General features: G+C 36.7%; 2 protein-coding genes across 2 annotated transcripts; one reads left to right on the forward strand and one right to left on the reverse strand.

Annotated features, from left to right (window-relative positions):
- The first annotated feature begins 1,962 nt into the window (after positions 1-1,962).
- Positions 1,963-2,637, forward strand: LOC115959787. Its single transcript, XM_031078372.1, has one exon. The coding sequence runs from the start codon at positions 1,963-1,965 to the stop codon at positions 2,635-2,637; it is 675 nt and encodes a 224-aa protein (XP_030934232.1).
- A 6,889-nt stretch (positions 2,638-9,526) lies between these two features.
- On the reverse strand, positions 9,527-13,250 carry LOC115974611. Its single transcript, XM_031095034.1, has 2 exons — positions 12,416-13,250; positions 9,527-10,616 (listed from the first exon to the last, which is right to left on the reverse strand). Exons 1-2 carry the CDS (start codon positions 12,986-12,988, stop codon positions 9,828-9,830), a joined length of 1,362 nt encoding a protein of 453 aa, XP_030950894.1. The 5' UTR covers positions 12,989-13,250; the 3' UTR covers positions 9,527-9,827.
- Positions 13,251-23,479: the final 10,229 nt, after the last annotated feature.

Genomic DNA, 23,479 nt, shown 5'->3' on the forward strand with positions numbered 1-23,479 from the left:
TAAAATAATATAACCACTACAATAAAATAATATATCCCACTACCAAAAAAAAAAAACATCCACAGCACGAATCACAACCACTCTACCATCAGCCACAACCATAACCACCACAACAGGGAAAAAAAAAAAAAAACCACCCACAGCACCACAAAACAAACCTATAGCACACCACAAAACAAACCCACAACCACAAATCACAAATTGAACCCACCAAACCCAAATCCAGCTACCCAAACGTCGAGGGACCGGAGTTGAGCTTCGGTGGGAGTTGGGCTTCGGCGGCGTGGGTCTGAGGGACCAGAGTTGAGAGAGTGAATGGAGAGACCGGACCGGAGTTAAGAGAGTGAATTGAGAGAGATGAGCCTCAGAGTCTCAGAGATGAGATGAAAGTGAATGAGAGAGAGAGAGAGAGAGAGAGAGAGGCACGGATAAAAGAATGAAAAAGAAATGAGCAAGTGGTAGCCGGTGGAATAAAATAATAGAAGTCAGGTGATAAAATAATTTTTTTTTTTTTTGCTCTAATGAACAATGCACATCTATCTATAGATGTGCACTGTAATAGTGGAGCTGAAAAAAATGGATTTAGCAGTGGAGCTAAAAAAAAATGGATTTAGCTCCACTGCTGGAGCATCATCTGAGTAGCAATGCAGCTAAAATTTAACAATATAACAATATAGCTACACTGCTGCAAATGCTCTAACACGTCTAGGGAGTAAGTTGACTTTAGGGAAACATCAGGTATGTCAATGGAATTTTTTTTTTTTTTTTTTTTAAATCTAAAAAGATAATACTATGTGTGGGCTTTTAGATGCACACAATACAATATTTGGATGGTGGGCTTTTAGATAAGTAATGCCTAATCATGCTTTTAGAAAGATACTTCCCTTTTCTTCAACAACAACACCAGAGTTTCTGATTAAGCTGAAATCAAAAATCTTTTTGGAGCCCAAGTCATCAAGCAACAAGAAAGATACCTAGGCCTTCCATCCCTAATTGGTCGAGGAAAAAAGAAGGCTTTTAACAAGATTAAGGACTAGCTTGGCCGGAAAATTGCAAGTTAGAAAGGGAAGCTACTGTCCTTAGCTGGTAAAGAAGTTCTCATCAAAGTAGTTGCCCAAGCCACTCCTACCTATACCATGAGTTGCTTCAAGTTACCTGACTCGCTATGCAAAGATTTTAGCTTTATGATCAACAAATTTTGGTGGGAACAAAATCTAAAAAGCGGAAAATATCTTAGGTCTATTGGGACAAGTTATGTAAATCCAAAGATACTGGCGGCATGGGTTTTAGAGACTTAAAAGTCTTCAACTTGGCTCTCCTAACTAAGCAAGGTTGGTGTCTCCTCCAAAACACAAATTCTCTTTTCCACCATGTTTTCCAAGCCAAGTACTTTGCTGACAGGTCTTTCCTTGATGCTCAACTCAGCAAAAGACAATCATTTGCTTCGCAGAGCATTATGGCTACTAAGAGCATGGTGGAAGATAGAATTAGATGGTCTATTAGAAATGGAGACAAGGTGAATATATGGAATGACAAGTGGATTCCCAACCCCAAAACATACAAGATCATGACCCCTATAAACCCCCTGATGTATAATGAGAAAGTTTCAACTCTAATTGATAAAGAGAGAGCCGTGTGGAAATTTGAGTTGGTTAACTTCATTTTTCTCCCCCATGAGGCTTGAGCTATTTTGGCCATCCCTTTGAGCTCGACTCTTCCTGATGACCGTAAAGTATGGTCTGGCACAGCCAATGGGTGTTCTCAGTCCGAAGTGCCTACCATGTAAGTCATAAGCAACTATCCAAGTTCAATGTTAGGGAATGTTCAAATAACACCAGAATGAAGTCATTGTAGAAATCAATTTGGAAGTTTCATTGCCCAAACAAAATTAGAAACTTTATTTGGCGAGCTTGCAAAGACATTCTCCCAACTAAAACTAAGCTAAGAGACCGCGAGATTCCAATGGAAGTGGAGTGCGACTTGTGTGGAGGGGTGGAAACAGTGGGTCATACGTTCTGGGGCTGTGATTTTGTAGCAGCAGTTTGGCAAATGGCTAATGTCAAAGCTCCTGGCCTCATGACTAACCCATCAAATTTCCTTGACCTATTTTGGTGCATAATGGAGGCAAAACCAGACCAAGACCTTGAAGCCTCCGCAACAACGGCATGGTTTCTTTGGAACAACGGAAATGCAGCGCGACATGGGGAAAGCAGTAGAACTGCCTTGCAGATTTTTAAGGCTTCAAGACTTTACTTGGTAGAGTTCCAAACCCACTGTAATTCTCCTCAAGCCCATCAACCCCACGCCCCTTATTTATGGAGGCCACCTCCACCAGGTTGGTACAAGACAAACGTTAATGGTGTTGTTTTCAAGGAGCGAGGTCAGTATGGGATTGGAGTGGTGATTCGGAATGATAAAGGCCAAATAATGGGAGCTCTTAGCAAAACACTCCCATACCCGTTGGGAGCGCTAGAAACCAAAGCCAAAGCAGCCGAGATTGGCATAATTTTCTCCTGGGAATTGGGTCCTAGAGAGATTATTCTTGAGGGAGATTCCCAAATTGTTATGAATGTCATTGCCAACCATGACCCAGGCCCTATTCAGATCCAACAGTTTGTTGCTGGTATAAAATATTGAGAACCAAAGTTTAGAGCATGGAAAACCTCCTTCACGCGCAAAGAGGGGAACCAAGCAGCTCACCTCATGGCTAAACATGCCAAGCAAATTTCTGAATGTACTATCTGGATGAAAGATACTCCCCCTATAATTGTTTCTCAAATCCTTAATGATTTATTTGATTGGGTCTCAGCCCAGTTTTATGAAAGCTTATCAACATTCTTATCAAAAAGAAAAAAAAGAAAAAGAAAAAGAAAGATACTCAACCAACCCAAGTAACACAACTTAAAACCTGGGATGCCATGAATGACCCCCACAAGTGTCGGCAGTTCAAATTGCCACACAAAAACAAACATAACACTACGTGTCATTCATTTCTCAACATTGAACTAGTACAAATACCTAGCTATATATAGCTACCATACATGGTCCACATTCATATCCTAAAAATTTGCAAGTGGAACACAATTCAATTCACACAGAAACTGAAAAAGTAAAACAACGGAAATGGAAAAAGAAAAGGATTAGGAGAGAGATAAGGAGGAGGAGGACGTTGAGAAGCAGAAGCAAACGCCAAACATAACGCCAATGAAAGCAGTGACCCATGATGCTTATGGTGGAGGAATGTATGGTACTGAGCCAGGCCAACCAAAGAAACCAGTAAAGCCACCAGCCAGTGAAACCCAGAGTGCTAATGGGCCTGTTGAGGCCACCAAGCACACCCTCCTCCCTCAACTGGTGATCGAGATATTGATATCACTGGCCAATCTTACATTCAGTAACTATTTTGTGAATTTATTGTTTCTGTTTTAGAATTCCAGTTTCTTTTTATTTCGTTTGTATTTTGGTTTTTGTTCTAGTTGATATTCATCAACTTTGTTGTTGATCTACACGTTTGTTTACTTCAAATTTGGCCTAAGTTTAATTATACATGGTCCTGTGAAAATCGAAGATATTGGATGAAACTGAAATTAGCAAGATATATAGCATTAGAGCATGAGAAGGATATTGTGTGTGTTCCTTGAGTGTAATTGAAATTATAAAGATCACTACTGTAATTGGAAGTTTTGGACAAGGAAGGAAGGAAGAAAATATGAGGCACATGATCGAAGATTTTATGGGATTTTAATTTGGGTGTTTTTTTTTTGTTTTGGCTGAATGAAAAAGGGGGTCTCCAGTGTGGGCTCATCGACCCCACGCCACGTGACGGTAATAGGTAATACCACGTGTACCACACGGGTCTTGCTGGAGCTATCGCTCAAACCGCTCCTCTCTGGGCGCAAAATAAGGACTCCTACCATCAAGTCACACCCTGTGTGGTTAATTTGAACGTTATGCATCATGATATGTCATGATTGAGGAATATTAACATACATTGAATATTTAAGACTAGGTTTTGAGTCTTGAGTTTTGTAGGAGTGGTTAGTAGCGGTGATTAGGGGTGTTCGCGGTGTGGTTTTGGGCCATTTTTAGCACTGCACTTTGCGGTGCGGTTTAGCTAAAATTATAACTGCACCGCACCTTATTTTGTGGCCACATGTGTGGTGCGGTGTGGTGCGGTTTAGAGTTTAGCCAAAACCATAACTGCACCGTATCTCAATTTGCGGTCACATATGCAATACTATGTATAAGATGTGGTTTGAAGTCGATATATTTTTCAAATTTTGAGTTTTTCCTATTTAGTCCAAAACTAATATTTCCCTTTTTTTAGGCTAACTTTTAAATTATTGAGCTAGTTTTTCTTTATTTTGAGTTGGCTTTTTTAGTCAACACTTGTTAGGGTTATTAAACTTTTTTTTTTTTTTTGAAAACTAGGGTTATTAAACTATTAATAATATATTTAATATTAAAAATAAATAATTATATTAATATATAGAGAGGATGCGGTGTGGTGCGGTTTGTGTGGTTTTCTTATTATAAAACCATAAACCGCACTGTACCATGCGGTGTGGTGCAGTGCGGTGCATTATTACTTGCGGTGCGGTGCGGTTATGGTATTTTGTGGGCGGTTTTGGTGCGATTTTTGCGGTTCGTGCGATTTATGCGGTTTGGTGAACACCCCTAGCGGTGATAACTGAATGCTAATTATACCCAGATTACTGCAAAGAAGATGCAATAATGCAATATAAAATAAAATAATATAATATGTCCCAAATTTTTTATTTATATAATTGTATTTAAATTTGTTGTAGAACTCAATTATCCTAAAAATTAAACATTTGTAAAGTTAAGATTATTGTTTATTTATTTCAAATCAATCATATGATAATTTAAAGAAAAATAATACAGAAAGCATTTTTGTATTTCAATTGCATAACAAATATATATTTACTATTTACGTATCAAAGAGACGGATAATTAGTAATTTTTTTTGGCAAAGACTTTTTTTGAGAGAGAGAGAGAGAGAGATTTTTGGAGTGGGGGTTTATTTGTTTTTTTAAAACTATTGTGTGCATTAATAGAGGTTTTTTTATTTATTATTTTTTAAAAATATACTTATAACAAATTACAATCCTTTTAAAGTGACTAGGGATAATAAGATATAGCTATTCTTAAGGAGAAATCTTAAAGAGCAATTTATTTGTATGTGATAAAAATGAAACTTAATAATTATTTCATATAGATAATCATTCAATTATAATATTTATTCTTGTATACCAAATATAATAATTATTTGTTAAAAAAAAATTATTCTTACATACTAATATGTTCAAACTTTATGCTTTTTTTTTCCCTAAATAAACCTTGTGAGTATTAGCGAAAATCATAGAGATTAGTTCTCATTTTAAGATTTTACTTGGGTTCTATTTAAGTCAAACATTAACGTATCAAAATAAGTTAACTTTGCTATATTTCATTCAATGCTTAGACCAAAATGGCCATAACTATCCTTTAAATCATCCTCCTAATAACATGTTACCTTATTTTATATAATACTCTTTTATTAAGGGAATTAGAGTTCAAATTCTTCTCCTCAATTGAAACATAAAATAAATATAAATAAAATATAGCAGCGGTTTTTTATTCTCGTCAAAGCCTTCCTCAATCAAAGCTAAAAAGAATCAATAGACAATAGAAGATTTGAATGCTATAAGAATGGGTTTTTAGAAAATGAAAATCTAGCCCCCATCTCTTCAGACCTAACTTATGACCAAAAAAAGTCCAACACCCATACCATATACCAAAAAAAGTCGCTTTAACTCTAATAGTTTGTTTTGTGTTTTTGTTTCTGTTTTGTGTTTTTGTTTCTGTTTTTGTTTTTTGTTGTTTTCCTGATCCAACATATTTCATGATTTAAAGGAATGTGTGACACATTGTAAGGGAAAGTCAGTGCGGCCGCACATTGATTAATCTCAAACCTAAGGGAAAAGTAATAGAAATGAAAATTACATATTTGAGATAGTGATCCCATTTGAATGTCAGCAAGCAATATTGCTGATTCATCTGAAAATGCATAATTGAGTGTTGTGAAAGCGAACTGATATATATATCTCAACTAACAAACACATTCAAGTGGGAAAGTAAATGATGCATGTGCAAAGCCAAGACCATCTATGATTGTTCTTTAAGTCTATAACGATGTCAAGCTTCAAATTGTATGAGAAATATATGCTCGCTTTTGAAACATATCATAAAAATTAAAAATACACACACGTATATTTATAATCAACAGAAATGATTCTCTCAAAAAAAAAAAATCAACAGAAATGACAAATATAATGTCGCATCAGCTACCTAACGAGAGATTAAGCATTATGTTTAGTCTGTTTACTAACAAAAGACAAAATACTTTTTAAGAGATTTGGGGTTTTTCTTTTAGGTTGAGATTGGTTGGGGTTGGCAAAGTCCTCAGCGAGAATCACATCAACCATCCTCTCCTCCTATTCTTTCAGCTATTGTCGGTGTTATTTTTTTAATTTTAATTACACCCTTAAAGTTCTGAATTATTTGAATTTTATCTTTTGAAGTTTGAAAAATTGAATTTTATACCCTGAAGTTTGATTCCGTTAACAAAACTCCACTCTCTGTTAGTTTTGGTTGCAAGGTGACATGCTAGCGTTGATGTATACGAGTTTACTTTACAATTTACCCTATTTTGTTTTTTATAAATACAGTAATATTTTAATTTATAACGTACACTCTATAATAATTGATTTTTTTTTCTCATCAAGTCAAGATATTATTTGTTTTTTTGGTATAGACGATAAGGTTTGAACTTTATTGTTTTTTCTCATCAAGTCAAGATATTAATTTTTTTTTCTTTTTTCTTTTTTATAAACGAGATTGAAACTCTATCTTTTATTTGACGAGAAAATTCTTTACCAAGTAGGCCATTTTAAACCCACTTGAAAGTTCTTTCATGGTATACCTACATATATTACTTCAAACATTTGGTACTCTCTCACCAAACAAGAAAATGACGCTACCACTTTCTAGCTTGCGTGCGTTGAGTGGTTGAACAGTTCACCGCCACGTAACGAAGTCCGCGAATAGGTGTATTGGATGGGCAAAACTGTCCAAGAAACTTATATAATCATCATACGTAAATATAACAAAGGGTCCGGTAGTGCTATATATCTGTGGGATAAACAAAACACGTTTATAGGTTATGATGGCATAAGATGCAATTTTCTAACCTCAAAACACACGTTCTTTTAACAATATGACCATCACAAGTCACGGCTCAAAATAAAACAAAAATAATCATTTTCCAAGGAATTATTTTCATCGTGTTGAATTTTCTAATATTCATAGGCAAGATAATAGACCATCTCATTTATTAGCAAAACATGTTTTAGGTATTATTGATTTTTCTGTTTGGATTAAAAAAAGTCCTTTTTTCTTAGAGCAAGATCTTCTCCAAAATACACTTGCTTTTTCAAATTTTGAATAAAGTTTCCGGTCTTTCCATAAATTAAAAAAAAAAAAATCAATTTCATCAGTCTCAAGCTGAGTCTACGGACTTCCAAGCAAGTCTCTACAAGGGGTGTCTGGTAGAGTAGTTTGAAATGTGATTTTTGTAATTTTTTGAAATACATGTGAGTAAAAAAGTATATGAAAAAGTGTGTAATGTTGTTTAAAATGTGAAAATGTGAGTTTGAAAAGAGATACTAAACAGGCCCTAATTTCGTCAAAAACATTAGAAAATGCTCCTTCAATCTCAACTTTTCAACTCCATTCATAAAAGTCCATTCAATCAAAACGATGAACCAACTAATTAAAATTTGTCTTTTAAGGCACAAAGGAAAGGTTGATTGAAGTCAAAATATTACTTCGCATGGCAGCTTCTGTATACTTTTTTTTTTTTTTTTTTTGGAAAAATCAGAAAGATGTCATAAACTTTATCCACGTGATGATTAACATTTCGAAATTTCATAATTGGACTTGGGTATGGTCCAAGCGGTGACCATAATACTTGTCTCTCTTTGGTCTTGGAATTCTAGTCAGCATTCCACCTTCTTAGAAATCCAGTGTTGACAGATCAAAAAAAAAAAAAAAATCCAGTGTTGAATGGTGAGTACTGGTAAACCATGCATGCATCTATCCCAAAAAAAATATTATAGGACCACAAATTTAACCACAACTATTTTATATGGTTGATTGTGATATGTGAGTGGCGGAAAAAAAAGTTATGAGTTTATGTAAAAATGCCAAACAACTAATTATTGTCTGTCATATAAGATAGTTGTAGAAAAAGTGTAATTAAATTTGTGTTTCTAAAATAGCTCATCGAACTATTCAAAGGAAAAAAAAAAACAAGAATAATATATATTTTTTATTTTAAAAATCAAGATCATATTCAACTTGATTAATTTTTTTTAGGTGCTTTTTTTCAAGTACATCCTTTTTTTTTTCTAAATACGGTACTTTTATTCAATTTATTTATTTGCAAAAACGTGGATATTGATTTAGGGCTTGTTTAGCAATATAATTTAAATACAATTTTCTCTTTTCAAATATCAAATAAAAAAAATTGTGGACTGTACAAAAGAATATTTGTTTGGCACTTATCCTCTAAAAACATTTTTAGGAAACTAATCTCCTAATTGATTGTAGAGAGCAATATGTTTTGGAAAAAAAAAAAAACCTTTAAGGGTGTTTTTGTGTTGAGATTCAATTTTTAAACTTACCGTTAATTAAAACAATAATGTTGTTGTTATCTCTCTCTCTCTCTCTCATTTTATTCTCCACACATATTGTGGTATTTTTTTTATTGCATGAGAAATTGAGAACAATTTTAAGACGAACAAACATGCGAAATAGATGGATTTGTGTTTTGCAGGTAAGAAAAATCTTTTGTTTTCAAAATAGTGTGGAAATAATTTTCAAAAATTGAATTTGAAACTAGTTTTTAGATAATAATATTTACATTATAAATGTTTGGTTCCCACTTTTAAGAATAGTTTTCAAAATACAAAATACCAAAAAAAAAAAAAAAAAAAAAAAAAAAGATGTTTGGGATACCATCCTACTTAAAAATTGAAGTGTGAAAATAGAGCTCATGTATTTTTTTTTTTTTTTTTTGGATAATGACAAGCTTTAAATTTAAAAGGCAAGAATTTTTTTGTGATAAAAATAAACTCTTTAATTTTAGAGACATAAAATTTTGGGCAAATCTCACTATTTTTAATTTATTTACAACTATACCATTAAAAAAAAAATTTATATCTTGAAAAAAATTTGCTAACCTGCATTCAAAGTCTTATTTTGAATAAAATAAGAAAATAATATAAACAATTTTCTAAAAATCATATTTAGGGTCGGTTTAGGATCCGCTTATTTTTTTGAAACTGAAATTTTTTATTAAAAATACTATAAATAAATATAAAAATTAGATCAATAGTAACAAAAATGGACAAAAATAAACAGACACTTAAACATCATCGGCAAATAGTAATAGATTTAAATGCGGATCCCACCATTTTCTGATTTCTAAAATAAAACTCTATTTAAATCCTCTTACAACTTTCTTGTCATCCATGTTATAGTTATCCACAAATAAAGACTGCCCAGTCGAAAAAGCTAGCAAACTCTTTGAACTTATCTGTTAAAAAAAAAAAAAAAACATACAAACTATATATTTTTTTTTTAAAAGAAAGAAATTCCAAGTAAAATCCCAAAATACCCTCTAAGTTCCTTTTTTTTTTTTTTTTTCTTTTTACAAAGTAACTGTCAAAAAAACCTGAGATTCCCTCCCCTCTAAAAAGTAGTCACTTTGGTCCCAACCCCAACCCCAACCCAACTCTACACATCACCTCCACCTCTGGACTCTCCCAACTCCCACTCCTCTTTTTCTTCATCTCCTCAAAATCATCCACACACTGTTTCAACTTCATTTTCTTAACTCGCTTCCTCGACTCAGCGAGTTTTTTACCGGCGACTCGGTCAAAAATTTTCTCCCACCCTTTTTCCCAGTCCCCATGAGCGTCGCAGAGCTGAAGCGCCCCGTTCCTCCAGTTGGTCCAGCTCCACCCTTCGTAAAGCGATAGCATCACGTTGGCCACGCACTTGTCTTGACACGCCGGCGTGCACGGCCTGCACTTCGCCCCACTCAGTGGGCCCGGGCTCGAAATCGCCGCCACCGGAACGCCGTAGGGGGACGGCGGAAACGAGTATTTCCGGTCGGACACAATGCAGAATGGGAGGCGTTTGGCGATGTAAGGGACGCCGAGGGTGCTGAGTTGGGCCTTGAACGATGCCTCCGAGTTGAGTTGCTGGTACCCGGCCGAGTCGAGCTTCGGGATTAGCGCGAGTCGCGAGAGTGCCACCGTTGAGGTGTTGAAATCGCCGATTCCGAGTCGGTCGTTGAGTCCACCGAATGTGGATCCGGGCGGGACCAAGTATTTGCCCGGGACGAAGTTTCTCGGGTCGAGCGGGGCGTTCCAGTACCCGTCGACTCGGGTTCGGACTATCCAGTCGTATTTGAAGTTTTTTTCTTCTTGGTACGCTTTGATCATTGTTAGGCAACCCTCCACCAGGTTGAAGTATTGCAAGAGGCCCTGAAATGAAAAAGAATTGTAAATAAGGGGGGCTTTGTTGCAATTAAGATAAATTGAAATGTAGTAGTGTCGCAATCCACGTAGATTGTGAGTGTGACCCCGGAACAAGAAGCTGGATATGCAACTCTGCCGTGTACCATATTAAATGTGTATTTAGATACCATTTATTTTGTTAAAAATTGAAAATAATAAAAAATAATAATTAAAAAATTACTGTTTAACCTTTAGTTACTGTTTATATGCTTGTTTATATTGTTCATGAAACATAAACAATGCATAATTAAAAAAAAAAAATAAAGGTTGAAAACACAAACACGAGAATCAGGATGCGCAAACCAAACAAACGCTAAATATAAAATATAAAATAGTTTTTACTAAGAATTTGGACTTTTCGTGGTTTAAGTTGGATTTGTACCAATCAAAAGGGTTTAGGTTATTTTAATAAAATTCAACCCCCAAAAATTAAAAAAATAGAATGAAAAATCTTCGGATGAAAAAACAACAAGGTGTTTCGAATGCATGTATCTTCACACTCATATGAGAGTGAACCCTACAAATATAGGGTCCACTCTCATATGAGTGTGAAGATGCATGCATCCGAAACACCTTATACCACTTCATTCGGATGGCTGGTTGAAAAGAAAACACTCAACTTCCATGGGAGAGTATCAATGGTAAGTCGAGGGAAGAAAAAATAAATAAAGGACAAAATTTGATTATAATATCTTGGTACTGTTTCTTAAAATTTTCTTTTAAGACTTGACCATGTAGTTACTTAATTAAAAAATACACTTTTATCTTATGATAAAAAATTTACATAGCAAAATCTTAAGAGGGAGAACAAACACTACTTAAATACTGTATCTAAGTCTTAACTAATATAAAATAATAATAATAAACACATTTATTGAATTTTGGCAACTTCTTTGGAATTATGCCATGGACAATTTTTTTTTTTACCAATCCACTTTTGAAAAATCTTCATTTAACTTATTAAGTGACGATTTATATAAAGGTTATATTAATGAGTAATTCTAAGATATTCTCAAAGTACGACGATGTTCTTTTTTTTTCTTGTTTAGAATAGAGTCCATATCATAAATATAGGGAGCATCATTTTCGCTATTATCTGAAAGTACCTAAGTATTTTTCTATGTTAACATGTGCTAAATAAATTATATTTAAAAAAAGTTTTAAATCCTATCCAAAAAAAAAAAATTAAAACCACTTTTACAATGAATATAAAAAGTTGTCACCAAATTTAATCCGCAGGAGCCCTTGTTAACATTTTCATGTATTCCAGTTTTGCTAACGAATAAAATTCTTTATGTTTACTGTCTAAACAAATCACGAAACCCAATAAAAAAATCTATCTAAAAGCAAACTAGAATATGCTTATTATCTAAACAAATCACGAAACCGAATAGAAAAATCTATCTAGAAACAATCTAGAATAGTACTATTGTCGAGGAGTGCCTTGAATGTGACCTATAGAAGTGCCCACAAGTGTATGGTTCTGGTGGAGTATCAAGTATCAATCTAATCTAAACAGTTATAACAGGGACAAATTTTTTTTATTGGTCGCATAAGTTAGTGCTTCAATTGGGAAATTTGCCATGAGAGTTCCAAAATTTTCGTGCACTGATAAAAAAAATAATTATTATTTTTTTGAGAAAACAAATAATAATTATTATTCTTATTATTATGTCAATCTTTGTCGAATCAGATAGGTAGATAAGCTAAATTTTAGATTTAAATTTAAAATTTATATATATATTTGGCAAGGTAGATAAACAAACCTGAATACCGTTGGGCGAGTTGGCCGCCGTGAGGACTCGGACCTGTGACTCGGTTTCCGGCAAGGTCTTGGGCTCGAAGATTCGAACCGAGGCGAGTCTAGGAGCGCTTTTCAAAAGCGAGAACTTGAACGAGTTTTGGTCCAACGGACTGTGCAAAAAAAGATCCGAATTCGGATACACTTTAAGAATCTTCTCCACAATGGACGGTCCGGTTAGCTCAAACCTCCGGGCCCCACCAACCAAACAAACCGCCATTCTTGACCGATCCAACTCGTCCTTCCTCTTCCTCCTCCACGACTGAGTCCCCGCCGAGTTTGTCCAATTTATCACCGAAGAATTCGAATTGTCGACGGACGTGACATTTTTAGGTTCCGGTGGTGGCGAAAAGGCGTGGCTGATGATAAAGTCTCGGAGAGGTGCAAAAGAGGAAAAGGGATTGTTGGGTGTGGAGGAGAGAGAAATGAAGAGAAAAAGAGAGATAGGTGGGATTATCAAAAAGAGAAAACGCCAATCAAGATCTGAAACCCATCTCGAAATATGCATGGTGACGATGTTTTTATGGTTGTTTATCATCTCTGATTCTTTTCATGGTATTTCCAGGATCTTCCCAAACAAGAGAAATTTTTAAGAATGAAGGAAAATGAATTCCTTGGGATTGCTTTTTTATTTTCCCGGACGAGTTGGTTTTTCTTGGGTGATGAGGAAGATGGCAAAGTCTTTTGGCGTGAGCCGTGAATGGGGTTTTTAGGTAAGCTGGGAACAATTGTGCTTCATCAAGGGTACTTTCGGAATTATGTATTCAATGCTTTCTCATAAAGTAATACCGAAACCGCTTCTGAATTCTGAACTTACAAAACTGGTAATTACTTTTGATGAATGTGATTACTATTTTTAATCATGATCCTTTTTTTTTTTTTTTTTTTTTGATAGGGATCCATTTTTAATTTAATCCTTAAAATGTACGAACTTTGAGGTGGACCCCCTCAAAAAAAAAAAAAAAAAAAAACTGTGAGGTGGAAGAATTTTGACGACATTCTTATATTCCTTTATTTTATTTATTTATTTACACGTTATGGGTGTAGTTGTTTTCATGACAGGTTAAGAATGATAATTTTGATATAATAAATTAAGAATGAACAATTACACATTCTTGATATCGTGTAATATCCATAAAAATACTACATAGCTTCGAGAGTGGCCTTAGGGGAGGCAGTGTACTACATGCCTCTACCATTTTCTGTCAGCAGTGATGTCAAATTAGATCGGAAGTCAGAAAACCTTATTTATTTAAGTGTGTGTATATATATTTGTTTAGCACTTATTTTTTGAGTAATTCAATGAACATTTTTTAATAAATACTATAATTATCAAATTTTATATATATTTTTGGTTTTGGCAAGGTTTGAATTCTAATATCTCCTCCTAAATGGCTATTGACTTTATCAATCTATGTATATATTACTAATAGGCAAAGTTCAGATAAAACCTAATTAGAATTTTAAATTAAAATCTAATTTTGTGTCATTTGTCTAAATTGAGTGTAGAAATTGAAGAGTCCAAATCCAATTAGATTCTAAATTTAATTTAAATTAGATTCAATTTTACGCCAGTTGTCCATCTAATTTTTTAATTTTTGTGGCAAGTGAATTATTAGGTGCAAAAATCAAAAAGTCTAAATCCAATTAAATTTTAAATTATAAACACACACACACACACATATATATATATATATATTTATTTATATATAATGAGAAATTATTATATATTTTAGATACGTATAGTTTTAAAAAAGTGTAAGCTAATAACTTATATAATTTGAACATCTTTAAAATATATAGTTTAAACTATTTAATTGTGATTTTATCAGTGCATATGCACAGAGTTACACACTAATTAAATTAATTAAAGTCCACATCAAATTTCATAAACATTAATACAATCTTAATAAATGTCTATTACTCCATCATAATTATTAAATTTTATATTTATATACTAAATTAAAGAGAGGAAAAATAAATTTTTAAAAACAAATATCTATTATTAAAAAAAAATTATGCATTATACGCGTTGTTGACTTAATATATAATAAACCGAATAACACCGGTTAAAAAGTGAAGAAATAGTTTTTCATTAAGTGTTGTGGGGTCAGGGAACTTATGATCCGGTCCACGATCTACCAGGGCCCAGGGCCCGTACCGAGGAGGGTATTTGCCGAGGACGAATGGGGAAAGGTCGAAATGCCGGGGACACAGCCGAGGATGACCCTGTCCTCGGCACTCCAAGACTTCAAAGGGAAGAGCAACATCTCATTGAGGGCTGCCCCCAAAAAACCCCCTGAAGGAGATGCGAGTAGAATGGGACCCACGTGGGGGTACGGTGCGAAACTGGTTCAGGGTAAATACGTCCCCTCCGCATTAAATGCACCCGCCAACGTCCTAACCATGTTAATGAGAAAAGACGCTTGGACAGGGTGACTTCGATCATCGCGACTAACAAAAAGTAAGGAGGGACAGCTGATGGGACGGGTACTGAAGTAGACACCTGCCTGATCAACAAGTGAAGGGCTAAGATCAACTAAGACGGGTTATATAATGTGAAGGTTGATGCACCAAGGAGGGGGCTGGGAAAAATGGCCAAAAACCAGAGCCTCCCAGCCCACCCCCAGGAGAAAGACTCCTAGAGCGAATACGATTTAATCCTGTCTGAACACCACGACAAACTACCGTCTGGTGACCAAGGCCTAGTCTTTCAAACCCACGCTTTATAAATGATATTATTTGAACATTTTTACATGCGAACCCAACATTATTATGGGTCGTTACAAATTGTGTCCTTATAATTGGCACCGTCTGTGGGGAGGCTTGTGTCTTGGCACAAGTAGTGGGTTGAGACAATCCCTCACATCATTTCCAACAGCCGGATGTAGTGTTCTAGCGTAAAGTTCCACTAGGGGCTACGTTTCTTCACTAGGGGCTGCGCTTCGTAGCATCAGCAGCACGAACGATTCTAGGGGCTTGGCCAAGGAGCTAATCCCCCTAAAACCAAGGTCCCACGCCATAGTCGAGGGGTTAATTCCCCCAACTACTTAAGAATCAAGTTTTAGACAGAACCAAGGTATTGCATGGTCCTCGGACTCAAACCTATGGGGAAACCAACTACTTAAAAATCAAGTTTTGGACAGAACCAAGGTATTGCATGGTCCTCGAACTCAAACCTATGGGGAAACCAACTACTTAAAAACTGAGTTTTGGACAGAACCAAGGTATTGCATGGTCCTTGGACTCAAACCTATGGGGAAACCAACTACTTAAATATCAAGTTTTGGACAGAACCAAGTTGATGCCTATGTACCCGCTGAAATAGGTCCAGACATGAGTTCAACACCCTATGGGGGCAGGCGTGCTAGTATTCTGAAACAGGGTCCTAAACATGTCCTATGTGCAACCATGCATACATGTTACGATAATTAGTTCAGAAATCATAAACAGTAGTAAGTATCGACGAGGGCAACTGACAAGTAACCAAAAGGAAAAAGGAAGAAAAAAATTTCATATATGTGGTCAACAGGTTCAAATTACCAACAGACTACAAAGTTTTGTCAATAAAAAAAAAAAAAAAAAACTAATTAACCATTAAACTAAAAACAAATACGAAGCTTGGCCGGGGTTTCTACTTCTTTAATTTTGCATCGGCCACATTCTGGGAAAGCGTAACGGGATCAACTTCGACGCCCTGGAGGACAGTCCCTTCTGGGGAAGACTGAGTAGGATCGGTGTTGGTGCTCTTGGGGACCACAGCAAGGGGAATTGTCTGTAGGGGCTGGGCAAGTATGGCTGGCTCTTCGGCATTAGGCATCTGAGTGCCGACTACAGGCTCAGCAACCTCTTTGGGTACCTCGGGATCCGTACGCTGAGATGCTTCTATCACATCCTGAAACTCTCCCCCTTTAAGCGGCTCGCCAGGAGAGGCGCCGACCTATACAGTTTCCGACTGAGTGACCCCTCATTCATGTTGGTCGCTCACAGCCTTGGAGCTGGTGGAGGTGGCCTCACGGATGGTTGTAGGGTAGAATATGTTCTCCGCTTTCCACAAATCGAACGAAGCATCCACCCCAACTCGCTTCAAGACCTCTTCCCAAACCTGGGAGCAGTAAAGCCTGCATACTCCGGGAATTTGGGCTTTGAGGGAGACTTGGGTGTCAGCTACCCCCGCATTGTAACCCTCATCCTTGGCCGTTTCCTTGGCAGCCTCAGCCTCAGTCTCGTTTCTAGCAAACTCAGCCTCCTGCTTGGCCCTCATGGCTTCGTCCCGGGCATACTCTGCCACACCTTTGTCATTCTCTGCCAAGATCAGTCTTTTATTTAAATCACTGATCTGCTCCTTGGCTATTCGCAATTGATCCTCGGCTTCTAGCAGACGTTTTGTTTGGTCCTCGGCCTGTTTTTGGGCGCTAGCTAAACCCGCCGAGGCGCTATCCCTATCTCGGATAGCTTCTGTTAAGGCAGCCTTGGCCTTGGCGAGGTCGTCCTCGGAAGCTTTGAGAGTCCGCGTGGCCTTTAAGCGCTTAGAGCGTTCATTCTCGACCGCCTTACTCTGCTTGTTCACTTCCTCCTCCATCCTATAGGTGGCCTGGAGAGCCTGTCAAGGGAGATAAATAAATCGTGAATGATAGACCGGGAGTAAGAGTTAATAAAGTTTTAGGGTTCAAGAGCCTTACCATGCCCAAGTGCCTCTTCGTGCTGAGGAAAACCTCCTGCATCCTCATTTTCTTCAACCCATCCACGTCGGTGGGAAGCAGCATGGTTCTCCCTAGTGCGTCTGCCACATAACCACCCTCGCCATCTCCAAGGTCCCTCATGGACGCGGTTTCCAGCCGTGGCCCCCCGTGGAGCATTGGGCGGGAAGCCAGGCGTTTGGCAAGGATTGGGCCTCAATCCCCTTTCCCTTGCCTTGGGAAGATTGGGTTTCAGTCTCTTTACCCTTACTTTGGTGCCCAATCTTCAATTGTTTCGCACGCAGGGCTTCCTCCCTCTCCTTAGAAGGTTGGGATTTTCCCCCATCCATGGTTTCCTTGCCCTTGGGACTCCTCTTTCTCTTTGAATCAGTGCTCTCCGGCCGAGGAGGCAGAGCTGGTTGGGGAGGAGCAAAAAGTTTGGGGCGAGGGGATTGTGGCTGTGACTTTGTGGAGGATGACCTAGTCTGGATAGTTTGGGGCTGAGGTGGTGGGGACGGAGCATTGGATTGCGGAGTTCCCTGCGCACCCTTCCCCGGTTGACCCTCAAGGAGGTCGAATAAGCTGGTCGGGGGCTTTCTCTTAAGTCCCATCTCGGCTTGGGAAGATGTGCCTATTGATGACAATTCTGCCTCGGACAAGGCTGGGTCACCTATATCACCAGAAGGATCCTCGAATTGGTCGGCTAGGTCAAATACCCCAAATCCCTCCTCGGACTGATCTAATTCACCTTCGTCCTCCGCTCATTGATGAGATAAGGAGAGGTCCACCAGTGGGACGCCCTTTAGGACAGATGATCCTTCGGAGATTAAAAATCCTGACTCGACCACGGTAATTTTTGGAAGCTAAGGACGGCTATCGCTGATCACGTGCCTAGGGTCGGCAAATGACTTCTGAAGGGGAGCGTACCCTAATATTTTGTGAGCGGTTCGGACTTGACCATCTCCGTCATTTACGAAAACTGCCGCTTGTAGAACAGTCTCCAAGTCCACCCGGTTAACTAAGTGAAAATACCGTTGAAAAGCGTGTGGATCTGCAAAAGGAAAACACATATGCATGGTTAGTTATCGAACCACATCAGATTAGAACGGCGCAAAGGGTCGGCGCCTTTCTATTCCCTATACCCCACATGGTTCTCCTTCTACTATGGGGCACGGAATGCCATCATGCCATTCACCGGAGACGATAAGGAAATCCTTATTTAATCCCTTGTTGGAATCAGGGAGGCATTGAATTAGTCGAACCCTTTCGTCTCTCGTCTTCATGTAGTAGGATTTCCCCTTCAAATTTTTAATATTATAGCACCAATTCACGTCATGGTGGGTCAGTCTTAACCCCATCTTTTTTGTTTAAAGTAACCACACAACCCAGAATCCTAAACATGTTGTCGGTGCACTGGGTAGGGGCTAATCGGAAGTGCCTGAGGTAGACCTTCGTTACCGGCCCCATAGGGATTCTCATACCCCCTCTACAAAGGCGAGGACGGGAATTACTACCTCGCCCGTTTCCCTCTTATAGTGCCACTCCCCCATCTTACAATGCCTCAGACTTACGTTGGGAAGAATCCTGTAATCGGTGATGAACTTTTTCATCGCTTCTTCAGTATCGGCTACTTTCCTCAGTCTCAATTTAGCCATCTCTACGATTTTCTAAACAAACTCAACCAGTGACGGGAGAAGAAGGGGAACCAAAGAAAAATAAACCCAGAAAAGAAAAAGCATGAGTTAATGGAGGCAGGGAACTTACAGAAAAGAGGAAAGACGCTTCGGACAGGCTTTTTGTGCTGGAGATAGACTTGAGTTTGGACAAAAGTTCAGATGAACCCAGGGTATACGCGCTAGAACTCTTAAGTACAAAACTGAAGAGACAAATCCGTTCCAAAAAACATTTAGGTTTCCTATTGAGAGTAATTGCACGAATTTTCCCGCCCATAAAGGCCAAGGAATCCCCACCGTTAGATCTCCATCATGCCGTAGAACGTGGGAAACACAGAGCCGCCCGCATTTAATGAGGCCACGCTTCACCTTCCAAAAGTCTTTAGGAACGTGTTTCGGGCAGACAAAAAGTCTCGGGAACCGATAGGTGATAAGGATTAACAGGCATTGACAGATGTCTGATGTCATCAAAATCCTCCTATCTGTCCGAGCAGCCGGATAGCAGGATTTTGAGGGGCTACTGTGGGGCCAGGGAACTTATGATCCGACCCACGATCTACCAGAGCCCAGGGCCCGTGCCGAGGAGGGTATTTGCCGAGGACGAATGGGGAAAGGCCGAAATGTCGGGGACACAGCCGAGGATGACCCTGTCCTCGGCACTCCAAGAAGGCTGATGCGAGTAGAATGAGACCCACGTGGGGGTACGGTGCGAAACTAGTTCAGGGTAAATATGTCCCCTCCGCATTAAATGCACCCGCCAACGTCCTAATCATGTTAATGAGAAAAGACGCCTAGACAGGGTGACTTCGATCATCGCGACTAACAACAAGCAAGGAGGGACAGTTGATGGAACGGGTACTGAAGTAGGCACCTGCCTGATCAACAAGTGGAGGGCTAAGATTAACCAAGAAGGGCTATATAATGTGAAGGTTGATGCACTAAGGAAGGGGCTGGGAAAAATGACCAAAAATCAGAACCTCCCAGCTCGCCTCCAAGAGAAAGACTCTTAGAGCGAACACGATTTAATCCTGTATGAACACCACGACAAACCACCGTCTGGTGACTAAGACCTAGCATTTCAAACCCACGCTCTATAAATGATGTTGTTTGGACCTTTTTACGTACGAACCCAACATTATTATGGGTCATTACAAATTGTGTCCTTACAAGTGTTAATAGAAACAGAATAGTATTCCAATTCCATGTACATTGTACAATTATAATACGATATCATATATATAGGGCACGTTTGGTAAACTGTAATAAACACTGTAATGCAATAGATATTCCTATGGCATAACTATTCAGTTGTTTGGTTATGTTTTTATTACAATGAACAGTTATTCTTTATGAATAGCTATTCTTCAAAATGAGGAATAACTATTCCTTATCAAAAGTACTGAATATCTATTCATTCACTTTATGTAATAACTTTTTAAAAAATTTTCCTAAAAAGCCATTAGTTGCCACATCTTCATAAGGAAATAAAATAAATTTTCCTTGATGTTAAGTATTAGCTCTATTTTGAACACCCTAAAATAAGTATATTTTAGGAAATTTGACTTAAAAATAATTTAATTACGCCTTTTTTTTATACTCTACTAAATTGTGAATGCATATTCATAATTCTATTCCTAAATGGTTACCAAACTAATGAATAGTAATACTTATTATATTTCAACTTAATGTATTCCTTATAATATTTATTCTTATTCCCATGTAATAATCATTATAGTGTACCAAACGTGCCCATAAACTTTCCACTTGATTAAAAAAAAAAAAACTAGTCAGTACTTTTGAGGCATTGAGCACGGCCAATAATCAAAACAAACACTTTATTATTGAAATTTGGAACTATAAAATTCTCAAGCAAAATCACATTCCAACTAATCAGTTCACAAAACATAAATGATTATGCCAGCCTACCAAAAGTAGGAATGAGCCAACATGTTTGTCCACATCAACAGAATCTTTTTTTTCTTTTATTAAAACAAAAAAAGACTTAATCAACAATAATATAGGCGTTCAAACTCTTCAGATTTTGGTCAACTGGAATAAATGGATTTAATAACAGCTAAACAATGGAACCAATTTTTTATTTTAAAAACAATGAAACCATGGGCTAACAAACATTTTTATGACATGGTACTACCCATAATTTTGACAAAGTTAAGTAGGTAATAATATTCAATCAAGGCAAATTTTATAAGTATCCAAAAAGGAGTACAATATTTTTTTATAAGGACAAATTTAAATGCAATACTTTAGTACTGTTTTTAGGTTCCCTTCTTAAAGTTTAGTCATGTGCTGTACTTAATTAAAAATACACTTTCATCTCATAATAAAAAAGTCACATGATTGAATTTTAAGAGAGGAACTTAAGGAACATCATCTAAGATATTGTACTTAAGTTTTGTCATTTTTATAAGAACAAAACTTAGATATAGTACCTTAGGTTCATCTCTTAAAATTCAGTCATGTGATTACTTGACAAAAAAATATACTTTTATCCTATGAGAAAAAATTCACATGGCACCTAAGTCTTGCTCTATAATTATTGAGTTGACAACCTATTATTAATTATTTTTCTCAAAAAAAAAAAAGTTATTATTAATTATTATATGAGTCTGTTTATAAAAAAATAAAATTATTATATGAGTCTTCGACAAATACTATCACATTAACAATTGTGAAAAGAAAAATGAAAATTCAGAAGGAAAAAAAAAAAAAAATAATAACAAACTTGTGATTCTAGGTTTGTTTTTTGGTTTTTTCCTAGTTCATATTAGCTTGCCATCAGCTTTAGCTTTATTTTTCTTGGAATGAATACATTTAGGGCATATTTTGGCTGCCCTTTTCCTTGCACATAGGTTTGGATTTCCCAATTTGATTGCAGTTACCAACAAAGAAAATTCCAAGTGCATGACCTTTGTCAATAAATGCTTGAGAAGAAATACAGATTAGAAATTATAAGGTCCTCGTGGTGGACAAGTGACGTAGTTTACCATTCCACTAAAAAACTATCATCTGTTTGAAATTGCTAAGTTAAAAAAAAAATTTAAAACAGAACATGATTAATGACTCAGTAATTTTAAACAAGTAAAATTTTTTTAATGAAATAGTTGACAAGTAACATAGTGCATCAGAGTACTTTATGATTTCTCCAACACCTGAGTGTCAGGGACTCAATATTAGAGCAGATGGAGGAGCCATTGAAGTCTCCCATGTGGGCTTTTGCCCAGTTGCCAACGTTTTGTATTCAATTCAAAAAGATTTTAAACTACTTTCAACAACATAGTTATAACATTGACAATGCCTACAAAGTCCAAAGTACACTCTTATTAATTAAAATGCATTAAATGTGCATTTGTAACTTTATTTATCAACTAAAACTTGAGACCAAGTTTCCTTTATGGATGGAAGCATGATGTAACTACCTTTACACCTTCCTTACTCTTAGGCTAGATAGCCAACCACCTTCTACTCTTATGCCAAACAATTAGGGGGGCATGATCCCCTTAACTTTTCAAAATTCCTCCTTCTTGTGTACTTCTTATAAAAATATTTAAATTTAGACATAAATTCAAATGATGGCATCCCTTAGATTTTTACTAAAAACGAAATATATTATATTTATATAGTTGACTAATGCATTTTTGTTTATTCTAATTACTCATTTAAATGTATTTAATGTATACCATACGTAATTTAATTATATTTTATGTTTATTAAATTGATTTGTATATTTTTAGACATATCAAGACTTACTCTTTTATTTATTTATTTTGCAAAGATGTAAAGACTTAGGTAAGGGTCATCAAATAGCCCATGACCCATGGGCTGGCCCAGTAGCCCGCTAGCCCACCATGCTAATGGGCAGCCCAGCCCGGTAATATTGAAGCCCGTGGGCAGCCCAGTATCCCAATGGGACAGGCTATGGGTTGGTTTCTTTACCCATGGGCGCCCGGTGGGCCGGCCCGTTAGCCTAGCCCAATAGCCCGACCCGTTAGCCTGACTCATTGCCCAAAATTTATAACAAAATAATTTGGGGGTTGGGTGGGTGAGGGATTGAACTTTAGACATTATAAAAACTTTAAGACCACACACCTAACCACTAAATACTTGGAATGATTGTGATACAATATGCATAATAAATATATATTTTGGTATTAGTCTAGTAGCTTTGATTTTTAAAACAAAGTTACTAAGATGACTGTTGCCCTACCTTTGTGCCTCTGGAAAGAAAGTCATTCTTTCCTTTGATAAATTCCAATTCTTTCCTTACAAGTTACAATTATAGAAGAAATTTCTTAAAAAAAAAAAAGGCTTATCGTTGGTTGGAAGAAATTCTTTCCTTAATGAGTTGATATTTGATTCTTCATATATTTCCTTTAAGAATTGATATTTAATTCTTCAAATATTTCCTTTAAGAGTTGATATTTAATTCAATGTACTTATTTATTCTTATCAATAAAAGTTAATTAATCTTATTTTAGTACATTTTTAAGAGGTATGTCTTAGTATTTTTTTTAATAGAATCTTTTTAGTAGATTTAATTGTTCAATTTGATATTTTGTAATAATATATAATTATAATTTTTTTGGTTAAATTTTTATAACCCCATTGAAGACCTGTTAAAAATGCTCATGGGTAGCCCATTAAACCCACCTCACTAGC

The sequence above is a fragment of the Quercus lobata genome, chromosome 2 (assembly GCF_001633185.2).
Source record: "Quercus lobata isolate SW786 chromosome 2, ValleyOak3.0 Primary Assembly, whole genome shotgun sequence".
Classification (NCBI taxonomy): Eukaryota; Viridiplantae; Streptophyta; class Magnoliopsida; order Fagales; family Fagaceae; genus Quercus; species Quercus lobata.